Genomic DNA, 25,133 nt, shown 5'->3' on the forward strand with positions numbered 1-25,133 from the left:
ATGTTTCAGAAGGATACATGTATCTCCTAAGCAGTTCTCGCTGCCACCTTTAAGTTGGTTGGAATTCCCACTGGGAACAGGAGAATCCTAACAGCAGTAGCTTGAACCCTCCCTGGCCAGGTACCCTCGTGTCTCCAGTGTCAGCTCCAGGATTTCCAGGGGCAAGGACTCCTTCCTCACTAACAACTTACTGATGCAGAAGGATAGGGAATGAGATGGGAAAAGCTGCAAGAAAAACCAAACAAGCAGTATAAATATGACCTGAAAAGTCCTCAGGATGCTGGTGTCTCTTGATCATCTCTCATCAAAATGTGTAAGCATCCAGTTATTTCTCAGGGCTCTTTGGTTTTCAGCATGGGTTGCCTACGAGAATCACCTAAGGAGCTTTTTAAAAAACACTGATGCCCTGGCACCCTCGCAGAACCACCAACTCAGAAGCTCTAGGGTGGAGTCCAGGCATCAGTACATGTTAAAAGCTCACCTGGTGGTTCTAATATGTATCCAGGATTATGAAGCATTGACTTCAAAAGGCTGAGCTTGAAGACCACGAATGCAGTATAAATGTGCTGGAGCCAATGAACTGAGATGCAGTAGCTTTGAATAGAGTAATTTCAACCTGCTACAAGGAGGCTTAGGAAGAAAGGCCTAAGTAATCCCAAGGGAAGGGTGCCAGTATGAGCCAACCAACGTGGCACCTAGCGTCCTTATCTCTGTAGGACCAACATGTGCCTGGCTAGATTCATTGATTTTTTTTTTCTCTTTTTGAGACGGAGTCTCGCTCTGTCGCCCAGGTTGGAGTGTAGTGGCGCCATCTCGGCTCACTGCAAGCTCTGCCTCCTGGGTTCACACCATTCTCCTGCCTCAGCCTCCCGTGTATCTGGGACTACAGGCACCAACCACCACGCCCGGCTAATTTTTTGTATTTTTAGTAGAGACGGGGTTTCACCGTGTTAACCAGGATGGTCTCAATCTCCTGACCTCGGGATCCACCTGTCTAGGCCTCCCAAAGTGCTGGGATTACAGGCGTGAGCCACCGTGCCCGGTCGAATTGATTTTAACAGTAAATAAATAAGTAAACAAAATCTATCATACCAACTTTTCAAATAAGGAAACTGAGTCACGCAAAGGTAAAATTACCCAAGGCCCTTGCTCAAAAATAAGCATGAACATTTACTAAATTGAATTGACTTTGATACATGCAATAGAACATATTTGAATTATAGGACATTACCATTTTTGTAGGTCAAAATTGTTGCATACAGGGAATTCCATGTGGCTTATCCTAATACATTTCCATCCCATCTTGTCTTTACATGTGTTTCTTACTCAACTGTTGCTGCTCAGATGTTTATGCAGGAAGCATAACTGAGTCTTTTCTTTCTGTTGCTCTGGAATCTTTTTCCAGATAACCAAACCAAAATGTTCTATATTAAAATAGCAACTTGTCTTTCTTTCTATTTGTTTCAATCACTTCTGCTGGACAAAGAGTTTAAACCAGAAGAGGCTGGGTAAAAAGTGGCCCTCCTTGACAACTAAATTAGACGAACGAGGCTTTATAGGACTCAACCTTAGCAGGAAGAGCTGAGGTTGACTAACCAGCCTCCAAGCTTCTGTGAGAACAAGGACAGATCTTGCAGCAAAGTAACAGAAAAACAGTCTGTAACCTTAATCTCTAACTTCTTTAATAAAAGCAGGATCCAAGAGTAAATTTTCTCCCCTTAGAATGTTTGTGAATCAGAGTATCCTAAAGGAAACTCTGCTGGCTCTCCCATCACTTCAATAAGTAAGCTATGCTAAGAAGAGTTTAATTTGATTGTTGTCTAATTAGCACCAGACTGCATTGAATGGTACCATTTTTTACCGTCCCACCAGATTGCTTTGAGTAAGTTCCATGACGCCAAGGCTGTGTCTGTTCTATTCAGCTCCTCATAACCAATGACTGGCATTGTACCCTATATGAGATAGAGGTCAATAAATACTCTGGAAAGGATAAATATTGTCATTAAAGTAGGAGTCGATGTAGTCATAGTACGAACAATTGCTGGTTTTCTAATTCCAACTTAACAAAAACTGGCTATGTGATTCTGAACAAGTCATTTAAATTCTCTGTGCCTCCTTTTACCTAATGAGTAAAAGAGGGGATTGGAATCAAATCCCTCTTCATCTCTACAATTCTAATGCACATAGGAAAGTGTGATTGAGTTACTCTTGTGAACAGTGTAGTTAACATTTCTGTTCTATTTCCCTGTGTGTTCATTCATCTTCTCCATACTTACCTAAAAGCACACCAGGGAAGGGCAGGGAATGCAGAATTAGGAAGCAAATGACTAAGAATTCTCAGGATTCTGCTTGAAGTATCTTTGCTTCTTTGACTAAGTGAGATTTTACAATAGCAAGGCTCATAGGAACAAACCCTCTGTATACACAAGTTATGTTCTCTTTGTGCATTGTCTGAGTTCATTTAGGAATAATTTCTCAATCCTATTGCCTTCCACAAGGTCTACATCATGTTCATTGCAATTTAGTATAAATTCTATTGTCTCTTTGTAAAAACAATAGCAATTTTTCATTGAAAAGTAGTTTCTCCCCAGTGGAAGGAGATCGGATAATAGCATCTTCTTAGCAAGGTCAGACTTTTGGAGCTTTGCTTCAAATGAATAAACTTATTGTCTCCAAGAATTGAAAATCTAACCCTCTGTCCTCGTGGAGAGATACAGCTCCCAAAGGGTAAATGGCCTAAGCCCTAGGATTGCACTGTGTTCCGAAAGGAGGGAAGGAGGCCCCAAACACCACAGCTTTTAACCCTCTATTCCTTTCTATAAGGTTATATATAAGTTGGATCAAAGGGACTATAACCCAAGGGAAAGGGAAAAGAGGGGAGAAAACACAAAGAAGGGTACCTGGCACTCTCCGTAGCTACTCATCTAACAGAAAAAAAAGGCTGCCAACTCCAAACATACATCTTTATATATGTCCAGGCAGATAACAGAAAGAGAACTTAGCCTCTTAGTTTCTCAGCGAAGTTTGAACTACATATATAAATCGGCAATACATTTTGGGACACTTAGTTGTAGCACTTATTAAACAATTATGAAGAACATACCACCAGGTTGGGAGGCCAAGGCAGGTGGATCGCTTGAGTTCAGGAGATCAAGATCGGCCCGGGAAACATGGTGAAATGCTGTCTCTACAAAAAATACAAAAATTAGCCACGCGTAGTTGTGCGTGCCTGTAGTCTCAGCTGCTTAGGAGGTTGAGGTGTGAGGATCACTTGAACCTGGGAAGTTGAAGCTGCAGTGAGCCGTGATTATGCCACTCCAACCTGGGTGACAGAACACGACCTTGTCTCCAAAAAACAAAAGAAAAAGAAATAAAATACCACCATCATCTTGGTCAGTGATTTAGAATGCTACATACCTGAAGTTTCCATGATTTGTTGCTATGTAATAGATCAGTTCGAAGCTTAGCAGCTTAAAGCTTAAAGTACTTGTTTTATTATATCTTAAGATCTTGTGTATCAGGAATTCAGGCAGGACTCACCTGGGTGCTTTTACCACTCTGTGAGGCATTGACTGAGGTTGCTCAGGTATTTGGCTGGCAGGTGTGTTGTGCAGAGGGTCGAATGTGGCTTCCTGCCCATGTCTGGCACCCTGGCAGGGATGACTGGCAGGCTGGGCTCAGCTGGGGCCATGGACCAGAGCACCCATGCTGGCCTCTCTGGCATGAGGCCTCAGGTAGTTGCACTTCTTACATGGCTTAGGGCTCTTAAAGAAAGTTTCCTAAGAACCAGAATAGAACCTGCTTATTTCTTAAAGGCTGGGCTCAACAGGTAGTATATTATTTCCGCCATTTTCTACTGTCAAAGCAGTCACCGAACCACACATTTTCAAGGCGGAAGGCCATAGACATCCGACCCCCATCCAATCTCCTTTTTTTTTTTTTTTTTTTTTTTTTTTTTTTTTGAGATGGAGTCTCCCTCTGTCGCCCAGGCTGGAGTGCAGTGGCCGGATCTCAGCTCACTGCAAGCTCCACCTCCCGGGTTCACGCCATTCTCCTGCCTCAGCCTCCCGAGTAGCTGGGACTACAGGCGCCCGCCACCTCGCCCGGCTAGTTTTTTGTATTTTTTTAGTAGAGACGGGGTTTCACCGTGTTAGCCAGGATGGTCTCGATCTCCCGACCTCGTGATCCGCCCGTCTCAGCCTCCCAAAGTGCTGGGATTACAGGCTTGAGCCACCGCGCCCGGCCTCCAATCTCCTGATGGAAAGAAAGTCAAATAACTCGTAACCATCCTTAAGGTGCCGTATCTGCCAAGGTTCCTCCAAGGTCACACTTCTTGGAAGGACCAAATCTGTAATTCGGCAAGTCAACCTACAAAAAAGTACAAGAGGCCTGCCAGAAGGGAGGGGTGGGAAACATTAAAACCAATGCCAGGATGGTGGGGTGTGAAAGTAAAGAGAAAAAGTCTGCAGTGTGAGCACCATGGAATCCCGAGTCTGTTACACTAATACTGGAGACAGGAATGCCCTGAGTGGAGAGAAGACGTGCAGAGTTAAGCACAGAAGATTAAGATAGATAAGTGTGATACTATGAAATGTCAGTGATTTTTGTCCTCTGAGCCTCCTGGTGAGGAAACTGGGGTCACAATTGTTTTCAGGAGATGAGGGATCTGAAAAACAGAAAGATATAGAAGTAGAATTACAACCTTTAGAGATGTGTTATCAAATTATCAAAGGTTTCCTGCTCAAGAACTTAATGAAAACAACTTTACTATGTTCTAAAGAAACTTTAGTAACTCTTACACTTTTTTCCCTTGATATAAGTGAATATGCATGAGCCATACAGGTTCCCCTTCCAAATTGAGGCACTCATTCCCCTAGGCACCGGGAGTGGTGGCAGCCGGCGGTTCTCAGCCCAGAGTTTCTCCCTGGGACTCATTCTGTTCTGAAGGGAGCTGCTCTGATGGGCAGCCCTCATCTAACCACTGGTCCTCCTTATGAAATTGCCCGATGCCTTTTTCGGTGACTGCATCGCAGTTTAACTCCTCCCTTTGTACAATCATACCTCTTCTCCCCTATAAGAGTTGATCCCAAGAGCACTCCCTAATAACATTCTGCACACAAATTCTCATCTCAGACTTTGGTTCCCAAGAAACTCATTCTAAAACATAAGTATAGCAGCAGTTGGGTAGCAACAGCAATGAAAGGTGTCTGTGTCTACTTTGGAAGCCCTGGGAGTGACCAGGTTAGACTGAACTAGCCATGTAAGGGACTTGTTGATTATACTGCCCCATTAGGGAAGCATTGGAATAGCAACCACATAACCAAGGGAAACGGCTCTGAATGTTTCCTTGGAGTGGAGGCTTGTTCTTTATTCTATTCATGTGTTGGCAAACTGGCTCTATAGGGAAAAATGGGGCCTCGACATGTATATATATAATTTCTTTGCCAATTTCTGTGGTGTAGATTTTCCTACTTTGGTTGATTTCAAGCTACCAGCTTGTTTAACTGGGCTCATCAATTTCCTAAATATTTAACAATCATCTCTTGGGGATCTCCAGCAGGCTGCGGCATGTAAACATACTGTCCTTCTCAGACCTGCTTGGACCAGGAGAGCATCAAGCTCACAGGCAGCAGATATGATGATATGGGCCTGTTAGTGGCCTAGGCTTGTGGCGTGAGACTCAGAAAAAGACAATATTGTGATTAAACAAAGCAATAAAATTTGAATGCAAGGTATATGGAGAATACAAGCAGCAGCCACCAGGGAGCAAAAGCTAAGAAGGCAGCCAGCAGATGCAGTGATGCCACAGAAACCAGAGAGCAATGGAAACTGTGAGCAAGCAGTTCATCGTGGGAGAGCACAAGCAGTGGCAGAAACAGAAATTGAAAGATACTCCGAGTAATGCAGGGATAGGAAGAACAGCTGAGCTGTCTTAGTGGTAGAACCATACAGCAGACAGCAATCAACTTGCAATATTGACACAGTGACAAGAGCTGCCTCAAGAGCTGCATTTAACTCCGGGCAACCTTGTAGTGCTCTGTTGTCTGAGTGGACTGTCTACCCAGCTAAGATCCCATCTACCTAATTTCCACATACAACCTTACAATCAAGCCCCCGCTATTTGAAGTAACCAGAGAGACTCTCTCTTGCTTGCAAATACATGATTTTATTAACCCCAGGTCAACCTCTGAGCTCAGCGGCCACAAGGCAGTAACAAAGCCAGAGTGTGTGCAAAGGTTGTTAACAACATCAGAAGCAACCCAGAATAGAAGCAGCATCATCTCTGCAACAGTCAGGGGAAAGCAAAGCCATTTTCTTACAGAGAGTCTAAACATCCACAGGGCAACTTAATTAAATCATCCTTTTACCCTGTTAGTAAAGGAAAAGGCTGTTAAGAACTCGGTACCGCTGATTCATTCATTCAACAAATATTTATTTATTCATCCATTTATTTTTAAGGAAACCACACACAGGGGTAAAATGCCTCCAGCCAAAGAAGGCAAGGGATAGAAGTGTCTTACCACTAGGGAATGTATCCAAGTCATGTGGCACCAAAGTATGTTAGCAGCAGCAAATTCAAAGAGTCTGCAACAAACTCGATTCTTGCCTCCTAGGAGGAAAGAATTCGGTGGACGGGCATAAAACAGAGGAAAAGATCAAGACAGGAGTGAAAGTTTAGTAAAAAGTTTTGACCAGAAATGGCAGGAAGTAATGTACAATTGGAAGAGGACCAAGTGGGCAACTTGAGAGATCCAAGTGCCTCAACAAATATTTATTAAGTGTCTCATCTGAGAACCCCATACTGTGTGGGTTCTGGGGACGCAATGGCAATCAGAAACCGTCAGACACTCCATCACGGAGTCAATGGTCTTGGGGGAGACAAATATTTGATTTTAAAAATGTGCACAGAAAACATAGAACTCAACTATGCTAAGTGCTAAGGAGAGACACAGAGTTCCCTGAGACTTCGCACTGGGATTGGGGGGATTTGGCCTAGTCAGAGAGGTCAGAGAAGACTTCCCTGAGAAGAGATAATAATTGAGATCTGAACAACGGGTTCAAGTGAAGAGAGGAGGAAAGAGTGTTGAGGAAAGCCGGGAATAACATGTGCAAAAGCATATGGTAAGGGAGCATGGAAACTGACAAACCTTCAGATTCAGAGTTTTGGACCATCAACCTTTGTACCATGTGGGAGTTGATAGAAAAGAAACGCAGACTCTCAGGCACAATTCCAGACTGACTTAACCAGAATCTGCATTTTAACAAGATTCCCTAGGAATCTGTACACATTTTAAAATTTGAGAGACTGAAAGAAGACCAAAGTGGTTGGAGCTAAGGAAGTGAGGGGTGGGGCATGGTGTGAGTCAAGGCTAAACAGGTGGGTAAAGTCCACCACCCAGAGTTTCATCAGCCGTATTGAGGAGTTTGGCGTTATTATTATTATTATTATTTTTTTTTTCTGAGACATGGGTCATGTTGCCCAGGAAGGCCTGAAAGTCCTGGGCTCAAGCGAATGGTCTCAAGAGATGCTCCTGCCTCAGCCTCACAAGTAGTTGGGACTACAGGCACGTGCCACTGCACCCAACTCAAGTTTGGCTTTATTCTAAAAATATTGGAAAGCCATTGAAGTGTTTTAAGTCTGGGCAGGGAGGGAGGTTGTAGGAGGAAATCTAACCTTATAGTAGTTACTCATTAGACAGAATGAGAATTAAATGTGATTTGCATTTAGAAGGCTATTACAGATGTCCAGGCAGGAGAATATGAGAATTTGGACTCCAGAGTTGAAGGTAGAGGTGGAATTGGGAAAACAAACAAACAAACAAACAAAAAAACACAAAGGAATGGATGTGAGACATATTCAAAAAATAAAGTCAGCAAGACTTGGCAATTGTTTGGATTTGGGAATGGGAGGATGTGATGACATACAAAATGCTTTCAGACTTGCACAAATGATTTTCATGGTTTTTCTTGATTTTCACTGTCTTATTTTGGCACCAACAATTAAGCCTAGCGAGTGCTGAATAAATGAATGACTGAACTAAATGGAAAGTTTGAGGTAGAGTTTTAAGGGTAAGATCATGATTTGGGCTCTAGAATTGTTGATGGGGACTATTGTGAATTGAAGTGGGCCTCCCAAAAACATATATTGAAGTCCTAACCCCTGGTACCTGTGAATGTGACCTTATTTCAAAACGTAACAGACAATAGACGTAATCAAGTTAAGATGAGGTCACACTGGATTAGGGTAGGCCCTAATTTTTTTTTTTAAATAAATTTAAGGGATATAAGTGCAGTTTTGTTATGTGAATATATTACATAGTGTTGAAGTCTGGGCTTTTAATATAGCCATCACCTGAATAATGTACATAAGTAATTTCTCATGTCACCACTCCCGCCCCCAACAATTGCAAGTCTCCAATGTCTATTGTTCCACACTCCATGTCCATGTGTACATATTATTTAGTTCCCGCTTATAAGTGAGAACATGCTGTATTTGACCTTTTGGGTTTTTTTGAGATGGAGTCTTGCTCTGTTGCCCAGGCTGGAGTGCAATGGTGCAGTCTCAGCTCACTGTAACCTCGGCCTTCCGGGTTCAAGCAATTCTCCTCCTTCAGCCTCCTGAGTAGCTGGGATTACAGGTGCCTGCCACCACACACAGCTAATTTTTTTGTGGTTTTTTTTGTTTTTGTTTTTTTGTTTTTGTATTTTTAGTAGAGATGGGGTTTCACCATATTGTCCAGGCTGGTCTCAAACTCCTGACCTCATGATCCACCTGCCTCGGCCTCCCAAAGTGATGGGATTACAGGTTTGAGCCACTGTGCCCGGCCTTGACTTTCTATTTCTGAATTGCTTCACTTAGGATAATGGCCTCCAGTTCCATCCCTGTTGCTGCAAGAGACATGATTTCATTCTTTTTATGACTAAATAGTATTACGCTGTGTGTATATACATTTTCTTTATCTAATTATCCATTGATGGATACTTAGGTGGATTTCATATGTTTGTTACTGTGAATACTGCTATGATAAGTATGAGTGTAGGTATCTTTTGATATAATTATTTCTTTACCTTTGGTTATATATCTAGTAGTGGGATTGCTGGATCAAATGGTAGTTCTATTTTTAGTTCTTTGCGAACTCTTCATACTATTTTCCGTAATTGTTATACTAATTCATATTGCCACCAGCAGTGTATAAATGTTCCATTTTCTTCACATTTTCACCAACATCTGGGTTTTTTTTTTTTTTTTTTTTTTTTACTTTTTAATAATAGTCATTCTGACTGGTGTCAGATGATATCTTATTGTGGTTTTAATTCGCATTTGTCTGATGATTAGTGATATAATGAGCATTCTTTCATATGTTTGTTAGCCATTCGTATGTCTTCTTTCGAGAAGACATGTCTATTTATGTTTTTTGCCCACTTTTTAATGGGATTACTTGGATTTTTTGTTGCTTTTGAGTCATTTGAATTCCTTGTAAATGTTGGATATTAGTCTCCTGTTGGATGCATAGTTTGGGAATATTTTCTCCCATTCTGAAGATTGTTCATTCTGTTGATTATTTATTTTGCTGTGCAGCAGCTTTTTAGGTTAATTAAGTCCCATTTGTCTATTTTTGTTGTTATTGCTTGTGCTTTTGAGGTCTTAGTAATGAATTCTTTGCCTAGACTAATGTCCAGAAGAGTTTTTCCTAGGTTTTCTTCTAATATTTCTATAGTTTCAAGTCTTACATTTAAATCTGTGATTCATCTTGAGTTGCTTTTTGTACATGATGAGAGATAGGGGTCCTGTTTCACTCTTCTGCATATGGCTAGCCAGTTTTCCCAGCATCATTTATTGAATAGGGATCCTTTTTCCATTAGCTTGTTTTTGTTGACTTTCTTGAAGATCAACTGGTTATAGGAATGCTGCTTTATTTCTGCCTTCTCTATTCTGTTCCACTGGTCTATGTGTCTATTTTTGTATCAGTACCATGGTGTTTTTGTAGCTTTGTAGTGTAGCTTGAAGTCAGTTAACGTGATGCCTCCAGCTTTGTTCTTTTTGCTTAGGATCGCTTTAGCTATTTGGGCTTTTTTTGTTGTTCCATAGAAATGTTAAGATTTTTTTCCCCAATTCTGGGAAACTCGATGTTGGCATTTAGATGGAAATTGCATTAAATCTGTCGATTGTTTTGGGCATTATGGTCATTTTGATGATACTAATTCTTCTGATCCATTAAATAAGACGGTTTTCTATTTGTTTGTGTCATCTGCAATTTCTTTCATCAATATTTTGTAGTTTTCCTTGTAGAAATATTTCACCTCCTCAGTTAAATATATTTCTAGGTATTTTATTTTTTTGTAGCTATTGTAAATGGGATTACCTTCTTAATTGGTTGTCAGCATGATCATAATTGGTATATGGAAATATTAGTGATTTCTGCACATTGATTTTGTATCCTGAAACCTTACCGATATGGTTTGGCTCTGTCCCCACCTAAATCTCATCTTGAATTGTAGTTTCCATAATCCCCACGTGTTGTGAGAGGGACTTGGCAGGAGGTAATTGAATCACGGGTGTGGTTACCCCCATGCTGCTGTTCTTGTGATAGTGAGTGAGTTCTCATGAGATCTGATGGTTTTATAAGGGGCTTTTCCCCCTTTTGATTGGCACTTCTCCTTCCTGCCATCATGTGAAGAAGGATGTGTTTGCTTCCCCTTCTGCCATGAATGTAAGTTTCCTGAGGCCTCCACGCCTCCACAGCCATATTGAACTGTGAGTCAATTAAACCTCTTCCCTTTATAAATTACCCAGTCTTGGGTAGTCCTTTGTTTTTTTTGTTTTTTTGTTTTGGTTTGTTTGAGACAGAGTCTCGCTCTTTCTTCCAGGCTGGAGTGCAGTGGCGTGATCTCAGCTCACTGCAAACTCCGCCTCCCAGGTTCAAGCCATTCTCCTTAGCCTCGGAGTAGCTGGGACTACAGGCACCTGCCACCACGCCTGGCTATTTTTTTTTTTATTTTTTAGTAGAGACGGGGTTTCACTGTGTTAGCCAGGATGGTCTCAATCTCCTGACCTCGTGATCTGCCCACCTCGGCCTCCCAAAGTTGTGGGAATACAGGCGTGAGCCACCGTGCCCGGCCAGGTAGTCCTTTATAGTAGCATGAGAATGGACCAATATACTTAATGAATTCATTTACCAAATGTAAGAGATATTGGTGGAGTCTTTTGGATGTTCTAGATATAAGATCATATCATCAGTGAACAGAAATAATTTGACTTCTTTTCCAATAAATGTCTTTTTTTTTCCTGCCTGATGTCTCTGACTAAGGCTTCCAGGACTATGATATATAGGAGAGGTAAAAGTGTGCATACTTGTCTTCTTCCAATTATTAGGGGGAATGCTTTCAACTTCTCCCCATTTATATAATGTTGGTTGTAGGTTTGTCATATACTGCCTTTATTATTTTGAGGTATACTCCTTCTGTGTCTAGTTTGTCAAGTGTTTTTATTATGAAGGGATATTGAATTTTATCAAATGCTTTTTTTTTTTGTATCTATTGAGATAATCATCTGGTTTTCGTACTTAATTTTGTTTATGTGACAAATCATATTTATTGATTTATGTATGTTGAACTGTCTTTGTACCCCTGGAATAAAACTCACTTCATCATGGTGTATTATCTTTTTTATATATTGTTGGGTTGGGTTTGCTAGTATTTTGTTGAGGATTTTTGCATCTACGTTCATCAGGGATATTGGTCTGTAGGTTCTTTTGTTGTTGTGTCCTTGTCTGGCTTTAGTATCAGGATGATACTGGCCTCATAGAATGAGTTAGGGAATTGGGCCAGGCATGGTGGCTCACTTAAATAATCCCGGAACTTTGGGGGGCCAAGGCAGGGGGATCACTTGAGGCCAGGAGTTCAAGACTAGCTTGGACAACATGGCGAAACCCTGTCTCTTCCAAAGAAAAAAAAAATGCAAAAATTAGCCGGATATGGTGGCACATACCTGTAATTCCAGCTACTTGGGTGGCTGAGGTATGAAAATTGCTTGAACCCAGGAGGTGGAGGTTGCAGTGAGCCAAGACTGCACCACTGCACTCCAGCCTGGGTGACAGAGTGAGACTCTATCTCGAAGAAAAGAAAAAAAAAGTAAAAGGAATGTGTTAGGGATAATTTCCTCCTCCTTGATTTTTTGAAACAGTTTCTGGAGGATTGGTACCAGTTCTTCTTTGTGCATTTGGAAGAATTCGCCTGTGAATCCATTCAGTCCTGGGCTTTTTTTTTTATTGTTGCTGGGAGATTTTTCATTACTGATCTCGCTACTCATTACTGGTCTGTTCATAATTTCTATTTCTTCCTGGTTCAATCTTGGAAGGTTGTATGTTCTAGGAATTTATCCATTTTCTGGTTTTCTAGTTTGTGAGCATACAGTTGTTTATAAATCTCTGATGATTTTTTGTATTTCTTTGGTCTCAGTGGTAATATATTCTTTTTTTATTTCTGATTGTGTTTATTTGGATCTGCCCTCTTCTTTTCTTCTTTTCTTAGTCTAGCTAGTGGTGTATCAATTTTATCTTTTCAAAGAACAAACTTTGTGTTTCATTGATCCACTGGGTTTTATTTTTGGTCTCAATTTCATTTAGTTCTGCTCTGATCGTTGTTATTTCTTTTCTGCTGCTAGCTTTGGGTTTGGTTTGTTCTTGAGATGTGACATTAGGTTGTTAATTTGTGATCTTTCTATTTTTTTGTGTAGGCATTCAATGCAATAAACTTCAAAAGGCCCTAAATCTTATGATTGATGTCCTCATAAGGGGAAAGGGAGTTGGAGACACACACAGACACACGTAAATGGAGAAGGCCCTGTGAAGTTGGAGGCAGAGATTGAAGTGATATGTCTATAAGTCATGAACGCCAAGGATTGCCAGGAACTACCAGAAGCTAAAAGACAGGCAAATTATTTCTCACATCCTCCAGAATGAACCAATCCTACTAACACCTGGATTTCAGACTTCCAGCCTCTAGAACCATGAAAGAATAAATTTCTGTTGCCTTAAGCCACCCAGTTTTGTGGTATTTTGTTATGGTATCCCTAGGAAGCTCATAGGGGAATGTCATTCCAATATCCAAAAAGCAATGCCAATAATTAGTTTAAAATTTTGATCTGAAACTGAGGAATTACTCTAATAAAGGCTCTTAGCCAGGACCTGTTATGATAAGGATAAATATCCTTGATTATATCCCTCCCAACCATCATCCCTTAGAAAATATGGGTTTCCACATTTGTTGTCGAGAGTAGTCTAGGACGCTGGGCACGGTGGCTCACACCTATAATCCCAGCACTTTGGGAGGCCGATGCAGGTGGATCACTTCAAATCAGGAGTTCAACACCAGGCTGGCCAACATGGTGAAACACTGTCTCTACTAAAAATACAAAAATTAGCTGGGCATATTGTGCCTGTAGTCCCAGCTGTTTGGGTGGATGAGACAGGAAATTGCTTAAACATGGGAGGTGGAAGTTGCAGTGAGCAGAGATCATGCCACTGCACTCCAGCCTGGGTGACACAGCAAGTCCCTGTCTCAAAAAAAAAAAAAAAAAAAAAAGTCTATGAGATCTCAAATGTCTCTTTGGCAATCTGAAAATTGAGAAAAGAAAGACATAAAATTAAGAGATGTTAGAAAGCAAACAAGATATGATAGAGAGCATTGAGAAAGTTGTTTTACCAAAGCACTCCAAATTCTGCTTCAAAGGCCAGAGAAGCTTTTATTATGTTTGAGATTGGAGTGTTATTTGACCACCTGACTATTGTAGCTGCTCAGAAGTCTCTTAGAGCTATTTCCTCTAATTCAGTCATCACTTTTTAAGAAGGTCTGAAAGATAACCTTTTAGGCCTTTTCTGGGATGTAAACATCATTATCAATTGCCTGTAAGAATCTAAAGGTCATCCCAATGTATCATAGGCCAGTCTACCTCCCAGGTCAACCAAATTGTTGCAACAGGCTCATCATCAGTGTTTTTCTCTACCCAGCACAGCCTCCAGTATAAATGAGCCTTGAACCCAGAAAAGATTAACTGACTGGAAACTTGGACTAGCCAGGAATGAAGATGTCCATGTTCATTTCACTTAGGCTTTTGTGCATGATTCATAGCCCAGTCCTCTCCGGAGCTGGCTAAGAGGAATTACACTAGGCTGGTCCTAAAGAGTTTTGGTCTTGAGTGGGACTATGTATTAATATGATCCATTACAGGGCAAGGAACAACAAAGCTGTTTTACATGCAGATAGTTTCAATTGACCAGTGCATCAGGAGTTCACATCAAGTACAGTTGTCCAAAATGTGAAACTGTATCTTTTTAGACAGAATTCAAGGATGATGCTAAGGGGTGCCAACTTAGTTCACCTAAGGTAAACAAACTCACTGAATGCAAGTATACCTGGTAAATGATTACTACATGAAACTTCATCCAAAGCTCCCTCTTGGGATTCCTGGAACATACACTCTGGCAAACCTAATCTAAGTGTCCTCTCCCCCTCCTCCTGATCCTACCTCACCCACCAGCTGTGCAATTGGAAGTATTTTCACCACTCTAAGATATATCAAACACAAATTCTCAAAGCAATACACAAAGATGAGCTTGTGCCTAGCCAACTCTAGATGGCCGGGAAGAAATGCTCAAGAGGTCTCTAGCCAGACCTCCCTCACCTGCTGACTTCTCACCTCTCTCCTAGGCTACTCTTAATGCTAAGTGCTAACTAAATTTTTGTGCTAAATGGCTCCCCTCTCCAGGCCTAGACATGAACCGAAACCTTCTTTTTGCCTCTTCCCCTGGCAAAGGCAAAGAAAGATGAATATTTATATAACAGCAACTATCAACAACAAAAAAGTGAATAAAAGAAAGTACAAAAGCATGAGTAAATGTTCAGTTAACATATCCTGCCTGATATGATTTGGCTACATGGGATATGTAGCTCTCACAGTTTCCATGTGTCATCAGAGGAACCCTGTGGATATGATTGAATTATAGTGATAATGAATGAGTCTCACAAGATCTGATGGTTTTAAAAATGGGAGTTTCCCTGCACGAGCTCTCTCTTTGCCTGCCGCCATCCACATAAGATGTGACTTGCGGCCAGGAATGGTGGCTAACGCCTGTAATCCCAGTACTTTGGGAGGCTGAGGCAGGCAGAGCATGAGGTCAAGAGATCAAGACCATCCTGGCCAACATGGTGAAACCCCGTCTCTACTAAAAATTCAAAAATTACCTGGGCGTGGTGGTGTGTACCTGTACTCCCAGCTACTTGGGAGGCTGAGGCAGGAGAATCGCTTGAACCCCAGAGGCAGAGGTTGCAGTGAGCCAAGATCACGCCACTGTGCTCCAACCTGGTAATAGAGTGAGACTCCGTCTCAAAAAAAAAAAAAAAAAAGATTTGACTTGCTCCTCCTTGCCCTCCACCATGATTGCGAGGCCTCCCCAGCCATGTGGAACTGTAAGTCCATTAAACCCTTTTTCCTGTGTAAATTACCCAGTCTCGGGTATGTCTTTATTAGCCCCATGAAAATGGACTAATACAGTAAATTGGTACCACGGTGGGGTGCGGCTGAAAAGATACCTGAAAATGTGGAAGCGACTTTGGAACTGGGTAACAGGCAGAAGTTGGAAGAGTTTGGAGGGCTCAAAAGAAGACAGGAAAATGTGGGAAAGTTTGGAACTTTCTAGAGACTTGTTGAATGGCTTTGCCCAAAATGCTGGTAGTGATATTGACAATAAAGTCCAGGCTGAGGAGGTCTCAGATGGACATGAAGAACTTGCTGGGAACCAGAGCAAAGGTGACTCTTGTTACGTTTTACCAAAGAGACTGGCAGTATTTTGCCCCTGCCCTAGAGATTTGTGGAACTTTGAACTTGAGAGAGGTGATTTCAGGTATCTTGTGGAAGAAATTTCTAAGCAGAAAAGTATTCAAGAGGTGACTTGGGTGCTGTTAAATGCAATCAGTTTTATAAGGGAAGCAGAGCATAAAAGTTCAAAATAATTGTAGGCTGACAATGCAATAGAAAAGAAAATCCCATTTTCTGAGGAGAAATTCAAGCAGAAATTTGCATAAGTAATGAGGAGCCAAATGTTAACCCCAAGACAATGTGGAAAATTTTTCCAGGGCATGCCAGAGGTCTTCACATCAAACCCCTGCATCACAGGCCTAGAGGCCTAGGAGGAAAAGTGGTTTCATGACCAGGCCCAGGGTCCCCATGCTGTGTGCAGCCTAGGGACTCGGTGCCCTGTGTCCCAGTTGTTCGAGCCATTGTTGAAAGGGGCCAACATAGAGCTCAGGCCATGGCTTCAGAGGGTGCAAGTTTCAAGCCTTGGCAGCTTCTATGTGGTGTTGAGCCTGCAAGTGCCTATAAGTCAACAATTGAGTTTTTGGAACCTTTGCCTAGATTTCAGATGATGTATGGAAATGCCTGGATGTCCAGGCAGAAGTTTGCTGCAGGGGCTGGGCTTTCTTGGAGAATCTCTGCCAGGGCAGTGCAGAAAGGAAATGTGGGGTCAGAGCCCCCATGCACAGTCTCTACTGGGGCACCACCTAGTGGAGCTGTGAAAAGAGGGCTGCCTTCCTTCAGAACCCAGAATGGTAGATCCACTGACAGCTTGTACTGTGCACCTGGAAAAACCACAGACACTGAATGCCGGTCTATGAAAGCAGCCAGGAGGGAGGCTGTACCCTGCAAAGCCACAGGGTCAGAGCTGCCCAAGGCCAAGGGAACCCACCTCTTGCATCAGTGTGACCTGGATGTAAGACACGGAGTCAAAGGAGATCATTTTGGAGCTTTAAGATTTGACTGCCCCTCTGGATTTCACATTTGCATGAAGCCTTTAGCTCCTTCATTTTGGCCAATTTCTCCCATTTGGAATGGGTGTATTTATCCAAGGCTTGTACCCCCATTATATCTAGAAAGTAACTAATTTGCTTTTGATTTTACAGGTTCATGGACAGAACTGACTTGCTTTGTCTCAGGTAAGACATTGGACTGTAGGCTTCTGAGTTAATGCTGAAATGAGTTAAGACTTTGGGGGACTGTTGGGAAGGCATGAGATTTGAGAGGGGCTAGGGGCAAAATGATAGAGTTTGGCTCTGTCCCCACCCAAATCTCTTCTTGAATTGTGACCCCCACATTTGCCACATGTTGTGGGATGAGCCCAGTGAGAGATGAATGAATTATGGGGGCCAGGCTTTCCTGCACTGTTCTTGTGATCATGAATGATTCTCACAAGATCTGATGGTTTTAAAAATGGGAGTTTCCCTGCACAAGCTCTCTCTTTGCCTGCTGCCATCCATGCAAGATGGACTTGCTCCTCCTTGTCTTCCATCATGATTGTGAGACCTCCCTAGCCATGTGGAACTGTTAAGTACACTAAACCATTTTTTCTGTATAAATTACCCAGTCTCAGGTATGTCTTTATCAGCAGCATGAAAACAGACTAATACACTGCCCAAGTGGACTATGGATTGGTGAGTTGACTGATGCTAATACCTAGGAATCCAAGGTGGTTGGGCTACAACTTGGCTTTATACATTTTGGGGAAACATAAGACATCAATCAATACATGTAAGATGTACAATGACTGTTTGGAAAAGTGGTACAACTGGAAGTGGCAGTTGCCGGTGGGGAGGGATTTCAGGTCACAGCCAGATTCAAAGATTTCCGACTGGCAATTGGTTATTATCTAAAGATATGGAATCAATCGAAAGGAATTTCTGGATTATGATAAGGGATTGTGGAGACCAAGGTTTTATCATGCAGGTGAAGCCTTCAAGTAGCAGGCTCCAGGGAGAATAGATTGTAACTGTTTCTTATCCAACTTGAAGAGACTGTTCTACAGAAAATCAAATACTGCATATTCTCACTTATAAGTGGGAGCTGAATGATGAGAACGCATGGACACATGAGGGAAACAACACACAATGAGGCCTGTTGGAAGGTTGGGGGAAGGGGAGCAGGGAGGGAGAGCATCAGGAAGAATAGATAAAGGATACTGGGCTTAACCCATTTATGCCTGAGGTTGAAATTTTTTGAATTTTTGCAATCAATCAGACTTTGGCAATGACTTTGAGCAGTAGGATATAAATAACTCCCACATGCTTAGTGTTCCAATAATGGAACATTAGGCAAATACCTAGGTGATGGGATGATCTCTGCAGCTAATCACCACAGCACACATTTAACTATGTAACAAATTTGCACATCTTGCACATGTACCCCTGAACTTAAAATAAAAGTTAAACATAAAAAAAAGAGTCTTTGTTTGCCAATGGTCTATCAATTTTATTTATTTTTTCAAAGAACCAGCTTTTTGTTTCATTTATCTTTTGTATTGTTTGTTTCTTTCAATTTCATTTAGCTCTGTTCTGATCTTGGTTATTTCCTTTCTTCTGCTAGGTTTGGGTTTGGTTTGTTCTTGTTTCTTTAGTTCCTTGAGGTGTGACCTTAGATTGTCTGTTTGTGTTCTTTCAGACTTCTTGATGGGGGCATTTATGGCTATGAAGTTTCCTCTTAGCACAGCATTTGCTGTATCCTAGGGGTTTTGATAGTTGGTGTCACTATTGCTGTTCAGCTTGAAGAATTTTCTAATGTCCATCTAGATTTCATTTTTGACCCAATGATCATTCAGGAACAGGTTATTTAATTTCTATGTATTTGCATGGTTTTGAAGGTGGTTCTTTTCGAGTTGATTTCCAGTTTTATTCCACTATGGTCTGAGGGAGTGTTTGGTATAATTTCAATTTTCTTAAATTTATTGAGGCTCATTTTATGGCCTGTTATATGGTCTATCTTGGAGAAAGTTCTATGTGCTGTTGAATAAAATGTATATTCTGTGGTTGTTGGGTAGAATGTTCTGTATATAGCTGTCAAATCCATTTGTTCCAGGATATAGTTTAAATTGATTGTTTCTTTGTTGAATTTCTGTCCTGATGACCTGTCTAGTGCTGTCAGTGGAGTACTGAAGTCCCCAACTACTATCGTGTTGCTATGTCATTTCTTCGGTCTATTAGTAACTGTTTTATAAATTAGGGACCTTCAGTGTTAGGTGCACATATCTTTAGGATTGTAATATTTTCCTGTTGGATAAGACATTTTAATATTCATATAATGTCCCTCTTTGTCTTTTTTAATTGCTGTTGCTTTAAAGTTTGCTCTGTCTGATACAGGAATAGCTACTCTTGCTCACTTTTGGTGTCCCTTTGCATGGAATGTCTTTTTCCATCCCTTTAAGTGTATGTGAGTCCTTACATGTTAGGTGAGTCTCTTGAAGGCAGCAGATGGTTGATGAGTTCTTATCCATTCTGCAGTTCTGTATCTTTTAAGTGGAGCTTTTAGGCCATTTACATTCCACATTAGTATTGAGATGGGAGGTACCATTTCATTCATCATACTATTTGTTGCCTGTATACCTTGGATTTTTTGTTTTGTGTTTTTTTGTGGTTTTTCTTTTTGTATTTTTGCTTTATAGATCCTGTGAGATTTATGCTTTAAAGGGGTTCTGTTTTCATGTGTTTCCAGGATTTGTTTCAAGATTTAGGCTCCTTTTAGTGGTTCTTGTAGTGCTGGCTTGGTAGTGGCGAATTCTTTCAGCATTGGTTTGTCTAAAAAAGACCATTTTTCTTTCATTTATGAAGCTGAGTTTCACTGGATACAAAATTCTTGGCTGATAATTGTTTTGTTTGAGGAGGCTAAAGATAGGTCCCCATTGTCTTCTAGCTTGTAGGGTTTCTGCTGAGAAATCTGCTGTTAATCTGATAGGTTTTCCTTTATAGGTTTCCTGGTGCTTTTGACTCACAGTTCTTAAGATTATTTCCTTCATCTTAACTTTAGGTAATCTGATGACAATGTGCCTAAGTGATGATCTCTGTGCAATGAATTTCCCAGATGTTCTTTGTGCTTCTTGTATTTGGATGCCAAAGTCTCTAGCAAGGCTAGGGAAGTTTTCCTCAATTATTCTGCCAAATATGTTTTCCAAACTTTTAGATTTCTCTTCTTCAGGAATACCAATTATTCTTAGGTTTGGTCATTTAACATAAACGCAGACTTCATGGAGACTTTGTTCAATTTTTCTTATTCTTTTTTTTTTTTTGTCTTTGTTGGACTTGATTAATTCAAAGACCTTGTCTTTGAGCTCTGAAGTTCTTTCTTCTGCTTGTTCAAATCTATTGCTGAGACTTTCCAGAACATTTAGTGTTTAAGTGTGCCCATTGTTTCCTGAAATTTTGGTGTTTTTTTATGTATGCTGTCTATTGCATTGAATATTTCTCCCATAACTTCTTGTATTTTTTTTTTTCCTTAGATTGGGCTTCACCTTTCTCTGTTGCCTCCCTGATTAGCTTAATAACTAACCTCCTGAATTCTTTCTCAGGTAAATCAGGGATTTCTTCTTGGTTGGAATCCATTGCTGGTGGGCTAGTGTGATTTTTTTTGGGTGTTGAAGAACCTCGTTTTATCATATTGCCAGAGTTGGTTTTCTCGTTTCTTCTCATTTGGGTAGGCTCTGTCAGAGAGAAGGTCTAAGACCAAAGGCTGTTGTTCAGATTCTTTTGTCCCATGGGTGTTCCCTTGATGTAGTATTCTCCCCCTTTTCCTGGGATGTGGCCTCCTGAGAGTCAAGCTGTAGGGATTGTTATCTCTCTCCTGGATCTAGGCAGCCAGCAAGTCTACCAGGCTCTGGGCTGGTGCTGGAGGTTGTCTGCACAGAATCCTCTGATGTGAACTGTCTGTGAGTCTCTTTGCCATTGATACCAGCATCTGCTCTGGTGGAGGTGGCAGAGGGGGTAAAATGAGCTCTGTGAGGGTCCTTGGCTTTGGTTCTTAATGCACTATTTTTGGGCTGCTTGACCTCCTGCTGGAAGGTGGTGCTTTCAAGAAAGCATCAGCAGTAGTAGCATGGGGAGGAACAGGTGGTGGGGGCAACCACCAGACCCTTGAATTCCCAAGGGTATATGCCCTTTGTCTTCAGTTACCAGGGCAGATAGGGAAGGACCATCAGGTGGGGGCAGAGCTAGGAACCTCTGACCTCAGACTCTCTTTGGGTGGGTCTTGCTGTAGCTGCTGTGGGGGATGAGGTTGAGATTCCTAGATCAACAGAGTTATGTTCCTAGGAGGATAATGGCTGCCTCTATTGGGTCATGCAACTTGTCAGGGAAGTGGGGAAAAGCCAGCAGTCATAGGCCTCACCCAGCTCCCAGGCAACCCAAAGGGCCAGTCTCACTCCCCTGTGACCCCAGCAATAGCACCAAGTCTGTTTCCAGGCAGTGGGTGAACAGGACTGAGAACTTGCCCTAGGCCACCTACCTTCCAGCTGTGAAAGCAATTAGGGCTTATATTCTTCACCTGCCTATGGAGTCTGCACACTAGATTCATGTCCTCCCCTGAGTCTTGGCCAGGAGGCTTCTCAATCAGTTCAAATTGTTAGAAAAGTTCAGCTGGAGATTTTCTTCTCTCTGTGGGCTTTTCCCAGTGCCTCTGGCCACCCTCCCCAAGGGCCCCTGTGAGGCAGGGCAAAAATGGCTTGCTAGGGGACCCAACAAGCCCACAGGAGTTTTCTGCTGCTTCCTCTGTCCCTGTATTACACTCAGCTCTCTAAATTGACTCAGCTCCAGGTAAGGTCAGAACCTTCTCCCATAATCTAAGCCTTCAGATTGCCCTGTGCAGGGGGGTGTGTTCTGGGGTGGATGATCTCCGTTTCCCACTTCCATAGTTTGGGCACTCATAGTATTTGGGGTGTCTCCTGAGTCCTGCAGGAGCAATCTGCTTCCTTCAGAGGGTCTATTGGTTCTCTTGGCTTTCCTAATGTATTCCTGCAGTCATTTTGGAGCAAAAGCTCGGGATGCAAGCCCCCACGTGCTGCTCTGTCTGTCTAAGTGGTAGCTGCAATCTAGTCCTGGCTCCCATCTGCCATGATCCCTGGATTATACATTTTAAATAAGTCTGGTCTATCAGCCTTAAGGTCTGTGTTGATGTTAATGATAATGAGGCACGTCCAACTCCTCTTTCCCACTATGGCCTGAACTAGCTTTTCAGGTTAACTTTGGAATACCCTTGGCCTAGAAGAGGGTCCATTCAAATGGTTGGGGGTGCTTAGAATTTTATTTTTGATTTATAATACTAAATTCCACTGAATTATTCACTTTAAAATGGTAATTTTTATTTATTTTATTTATTTATTTTTTAAGGTCCTTCCCCTGACCTTAAAAAAATGGTAATTTTTGTTAGATAAATTTTACCTCAGTAAAAAATTAAAATGTTTTTTAGAAAGCAAGTACACACCATGCGCGTGCACACACACACACACACACACACACATATTCTGTGTTAGCCAGTTCTCACATTGTTATGAAGAAATACCTAAGACTGGATAATTTATAAAGAAAAGAGGTTTAATTGGCTCATGGTTCCACAGGCTGTACAGGAAGCATGATGCTAGCATCTGCTTCTGGGGAGGCCTCAGGGAGCTTTCACTCACGGCAGAAGGCAAATGGCGAATGAGGCACCTAAGCAGGAGCAGGAGTAAGAGGATCAGGGGAGGTGCTGGACACTTTTAAACAACAAGATCTTGCAATAATTCACTCACTCACTATCATGAGAATGACACCCAGAAGATGACGATAAGCCATTCATGAAGGATCACCATCATGATTCAATCACCTCCCACTAGGCCCCACTTCTGACACTGGGGATTACAATTGACATGAGCTATGGGTGGGGACACAGATCCAAACCACATCACATACATGCATATATCTACACACACACACACACACACACACACACACACACACACACACACAAGCTCTTAGACTGGCAACCTTTTACTAACTAGATTGAATAAAACAATTGGGACCATCTACAATAAATTTCCCTCAGTTTTCAATCTGATCATCTTGCACTCAAACATGTGGACATCCACACTTTTACTGCCTCATTTCATCCGAAGAGAATAAAGTATCCTTCTTATTTTAAGACAACTGCTCCAAATCCCTTCATTTTTTCTTCCAAGTTCTCACTCCTTTAAATTTCACTTTTTCTGTTGAATATTCCATCTTTTTGTTCTATTGATTTTTTTTCTCTTTAGGCTATAAATAGTCCCAAGTCTCTCCCACCCTAAAAAAACCCATTGACCTTGTACTACTCACTGTAATTTGTCTCCTTTCATTCTCTGCCAACTTTCTCAGACAGCAGTCAACATTCACTTTCTGCTTCAATTTGTCTCCCCAAGGTCACCAATGCCTCCATACTATGAAATCTAATAGACATATTTGTCTTTATTATAAAAACAATTTGTGATATTGTGAAATATATATTTGATCTTCCATCTATTTCCTGGCATACAACTCTTAAAATCCTTAGACTCTCCAAACTAATGATTTTTTGTATGCTAATGTTGACTGATGGCTGCCAGCCCCTATGTAGCTTCAGGATGGGAGCTGATCATGGAAAGACCAAGGCATGATTAGAGGATTGGGATTTTTCACTCTACCTCCTGACCTTTGGGGAGGGAGAGTGGCTAAAAGTTGAGTTGATCACTAATGGCTAATTATTTAATTAATCACGTCCATGTAATGAAGCTTCCATAAAAACTCAAAAGGATCAGGTTTGGAAAACCTCCAGGTAACTGAACACTTGGGGGTCCCTGGAGGGTGACTGCCTAGGAAGGACATGGAAGCTCCGCATACCTTCCCCCACACTTTTTTTCTAAGCATTTTTTCATCTGTATCCTTTGTAATATCCTTTACTTATTAATTTTTTTGAGACAGTTTCACTCTCCTGTCACCCAGGCTGGACTGCAGTGGCACAATCTAAGCTCACTGCAGCCTCCACCTCCTGGGTTCAAGCAATTCTCCCTGACTCAGCCTCCTGAGTAGCTGGGACTACAGGTGTGTGCCACCACCCCTGGCTAATTTTTTTTATATTTAGTAGAGACGGGGTTTCACCATATTGGCCAGGCTGGTCTTGAACTCCTGACTTCAGGTGATCTGCCCACCTCGGTGCCCCAAAGTGCTAGGATTACAGGCGTGAGCCACTGTGCCCAGTCATGAATGTATTTATTAAATAATAAGACTTGAAATTCTGTAATGTCCTCTGTAATGAACCAGTAAACTATTTCCCTGAGTTCTGTGAATAAATCAAACCCAAGGGGAAGTTAGGTGATAGAACACTTGAGGACTAAGTTCTGATTTTTTTGTCTTGCCCAAATTCCTATCTAAGGGGTCTGGGGAGTCATGCCCTACAAACCATAAATTCTCATCAGATGGGTTTTATTTAACCCTATATATTGTGACTTACTTTCCAACCTGATTCTGGTATAACATTATGAAACAAGAAAGAAAATAAAAATATTTTACCCCAAAACATGTTTCTTTGCTATATCTTGAAATGGCCCTAGGAAGCTGTCCTTTGTAGGGGAATATTTGCATCTGTAAAGAATCTCTATTAACATAGCTAGGTCTTTTTCTTCTGGGCCCTCCCAATCCTAAAGAGATTAACTAAAAGTCTAGTACCTTTTAAAGATCTGAATAGGAAGCGTTTGTCATCTATTGTCTCTAAGGGCAGACACGGTAATAAGACTTCAAAAGAATCTTGGTCTTACAATCTTTTATCTTAACCTGAGCATTTCCTTTCTATGGATCCAAGGTCTTTGGACAAACTGAACAAATTGTCAAGCAATTTGGAAGTGCAAAGTGGAAGTTCCCACTTTGAGTTGCCTTGCCTTTCTAGACCAAACCAATAGACCAAACCAATGTATTTCCTAAATGTATTTGATTGATTGATGTCTCATGCCTCCCTAAAATGCATAAAACCAAGCTGCACCTTGACTACCCTGGGAACATGTTCTCAGGACCTCCTGAGGGCTGTGTCATGGGCCATGGTCACTCATATTTAGCTCAGAATAAATCTCTTCAAATATTTTACAGAGTTGGACTCTTCATTGACATGTTTTAGTTAAATCACATTATACTAATTATATTATACATATTAGTATAATGTGATTTAAATGTCAAATCACATTATACTAATTATACTATACATATTAGTATAATGTGATTTAACATGTCTGAAAATGAAGTCACTTGTGACAAGTGAGAGCCCAGAGTGAAACTGAAAATCA

The 25,133-nt window shown here is 41.4% G+C and overlaps 1 protein-coding gene across 1 annotated transcript in view; it reads right to left on the minus strand.

Annotated features, from left to right (window-relative positions):
- Positions 1 to 1,911: 1,911 nt before the first annotated feature.
- The window catches only part of CXADR (CXADR cell adhesion molecule), a 212,100-nt gene continuing 188,878 nt past the window's right edge, over positions 1,912 to 25,133 (minus strand). Inside the window, exons 9-10 of the mRNA XM_065541471.1 lie at positions 3,104 to 3,187; positions 1,912 to 1,952 (exon numbers count right to left, since the gene is read on the minus strand). Coding sequence (XP_065397543.1) covers positions 1,927 to 1,952; positions 3,104 to 3,187 — 110 coding nt within the window. The 3' untranslated portion in view covers positions 1,912 to 1,926. The remainder of the gene's footprint in view (positions 1,953 to 3,103; positions 3,188 to 25,133) is intronic.

The sequence above is a fragment of the Macaca fascicularis genome, chromosome 3 (assembly GCF_037993035.2).
Source record: "Macaca fascicularis isolate 582-1 chromosome 3, T2T-MFA8v1.1".
Classification (NCBI taxonomy): Eukaryota; Metazoa; Chordata; class Mammalia; order Primates; family Cercopithecidae; genus Macaca; species Macaca fascicularis.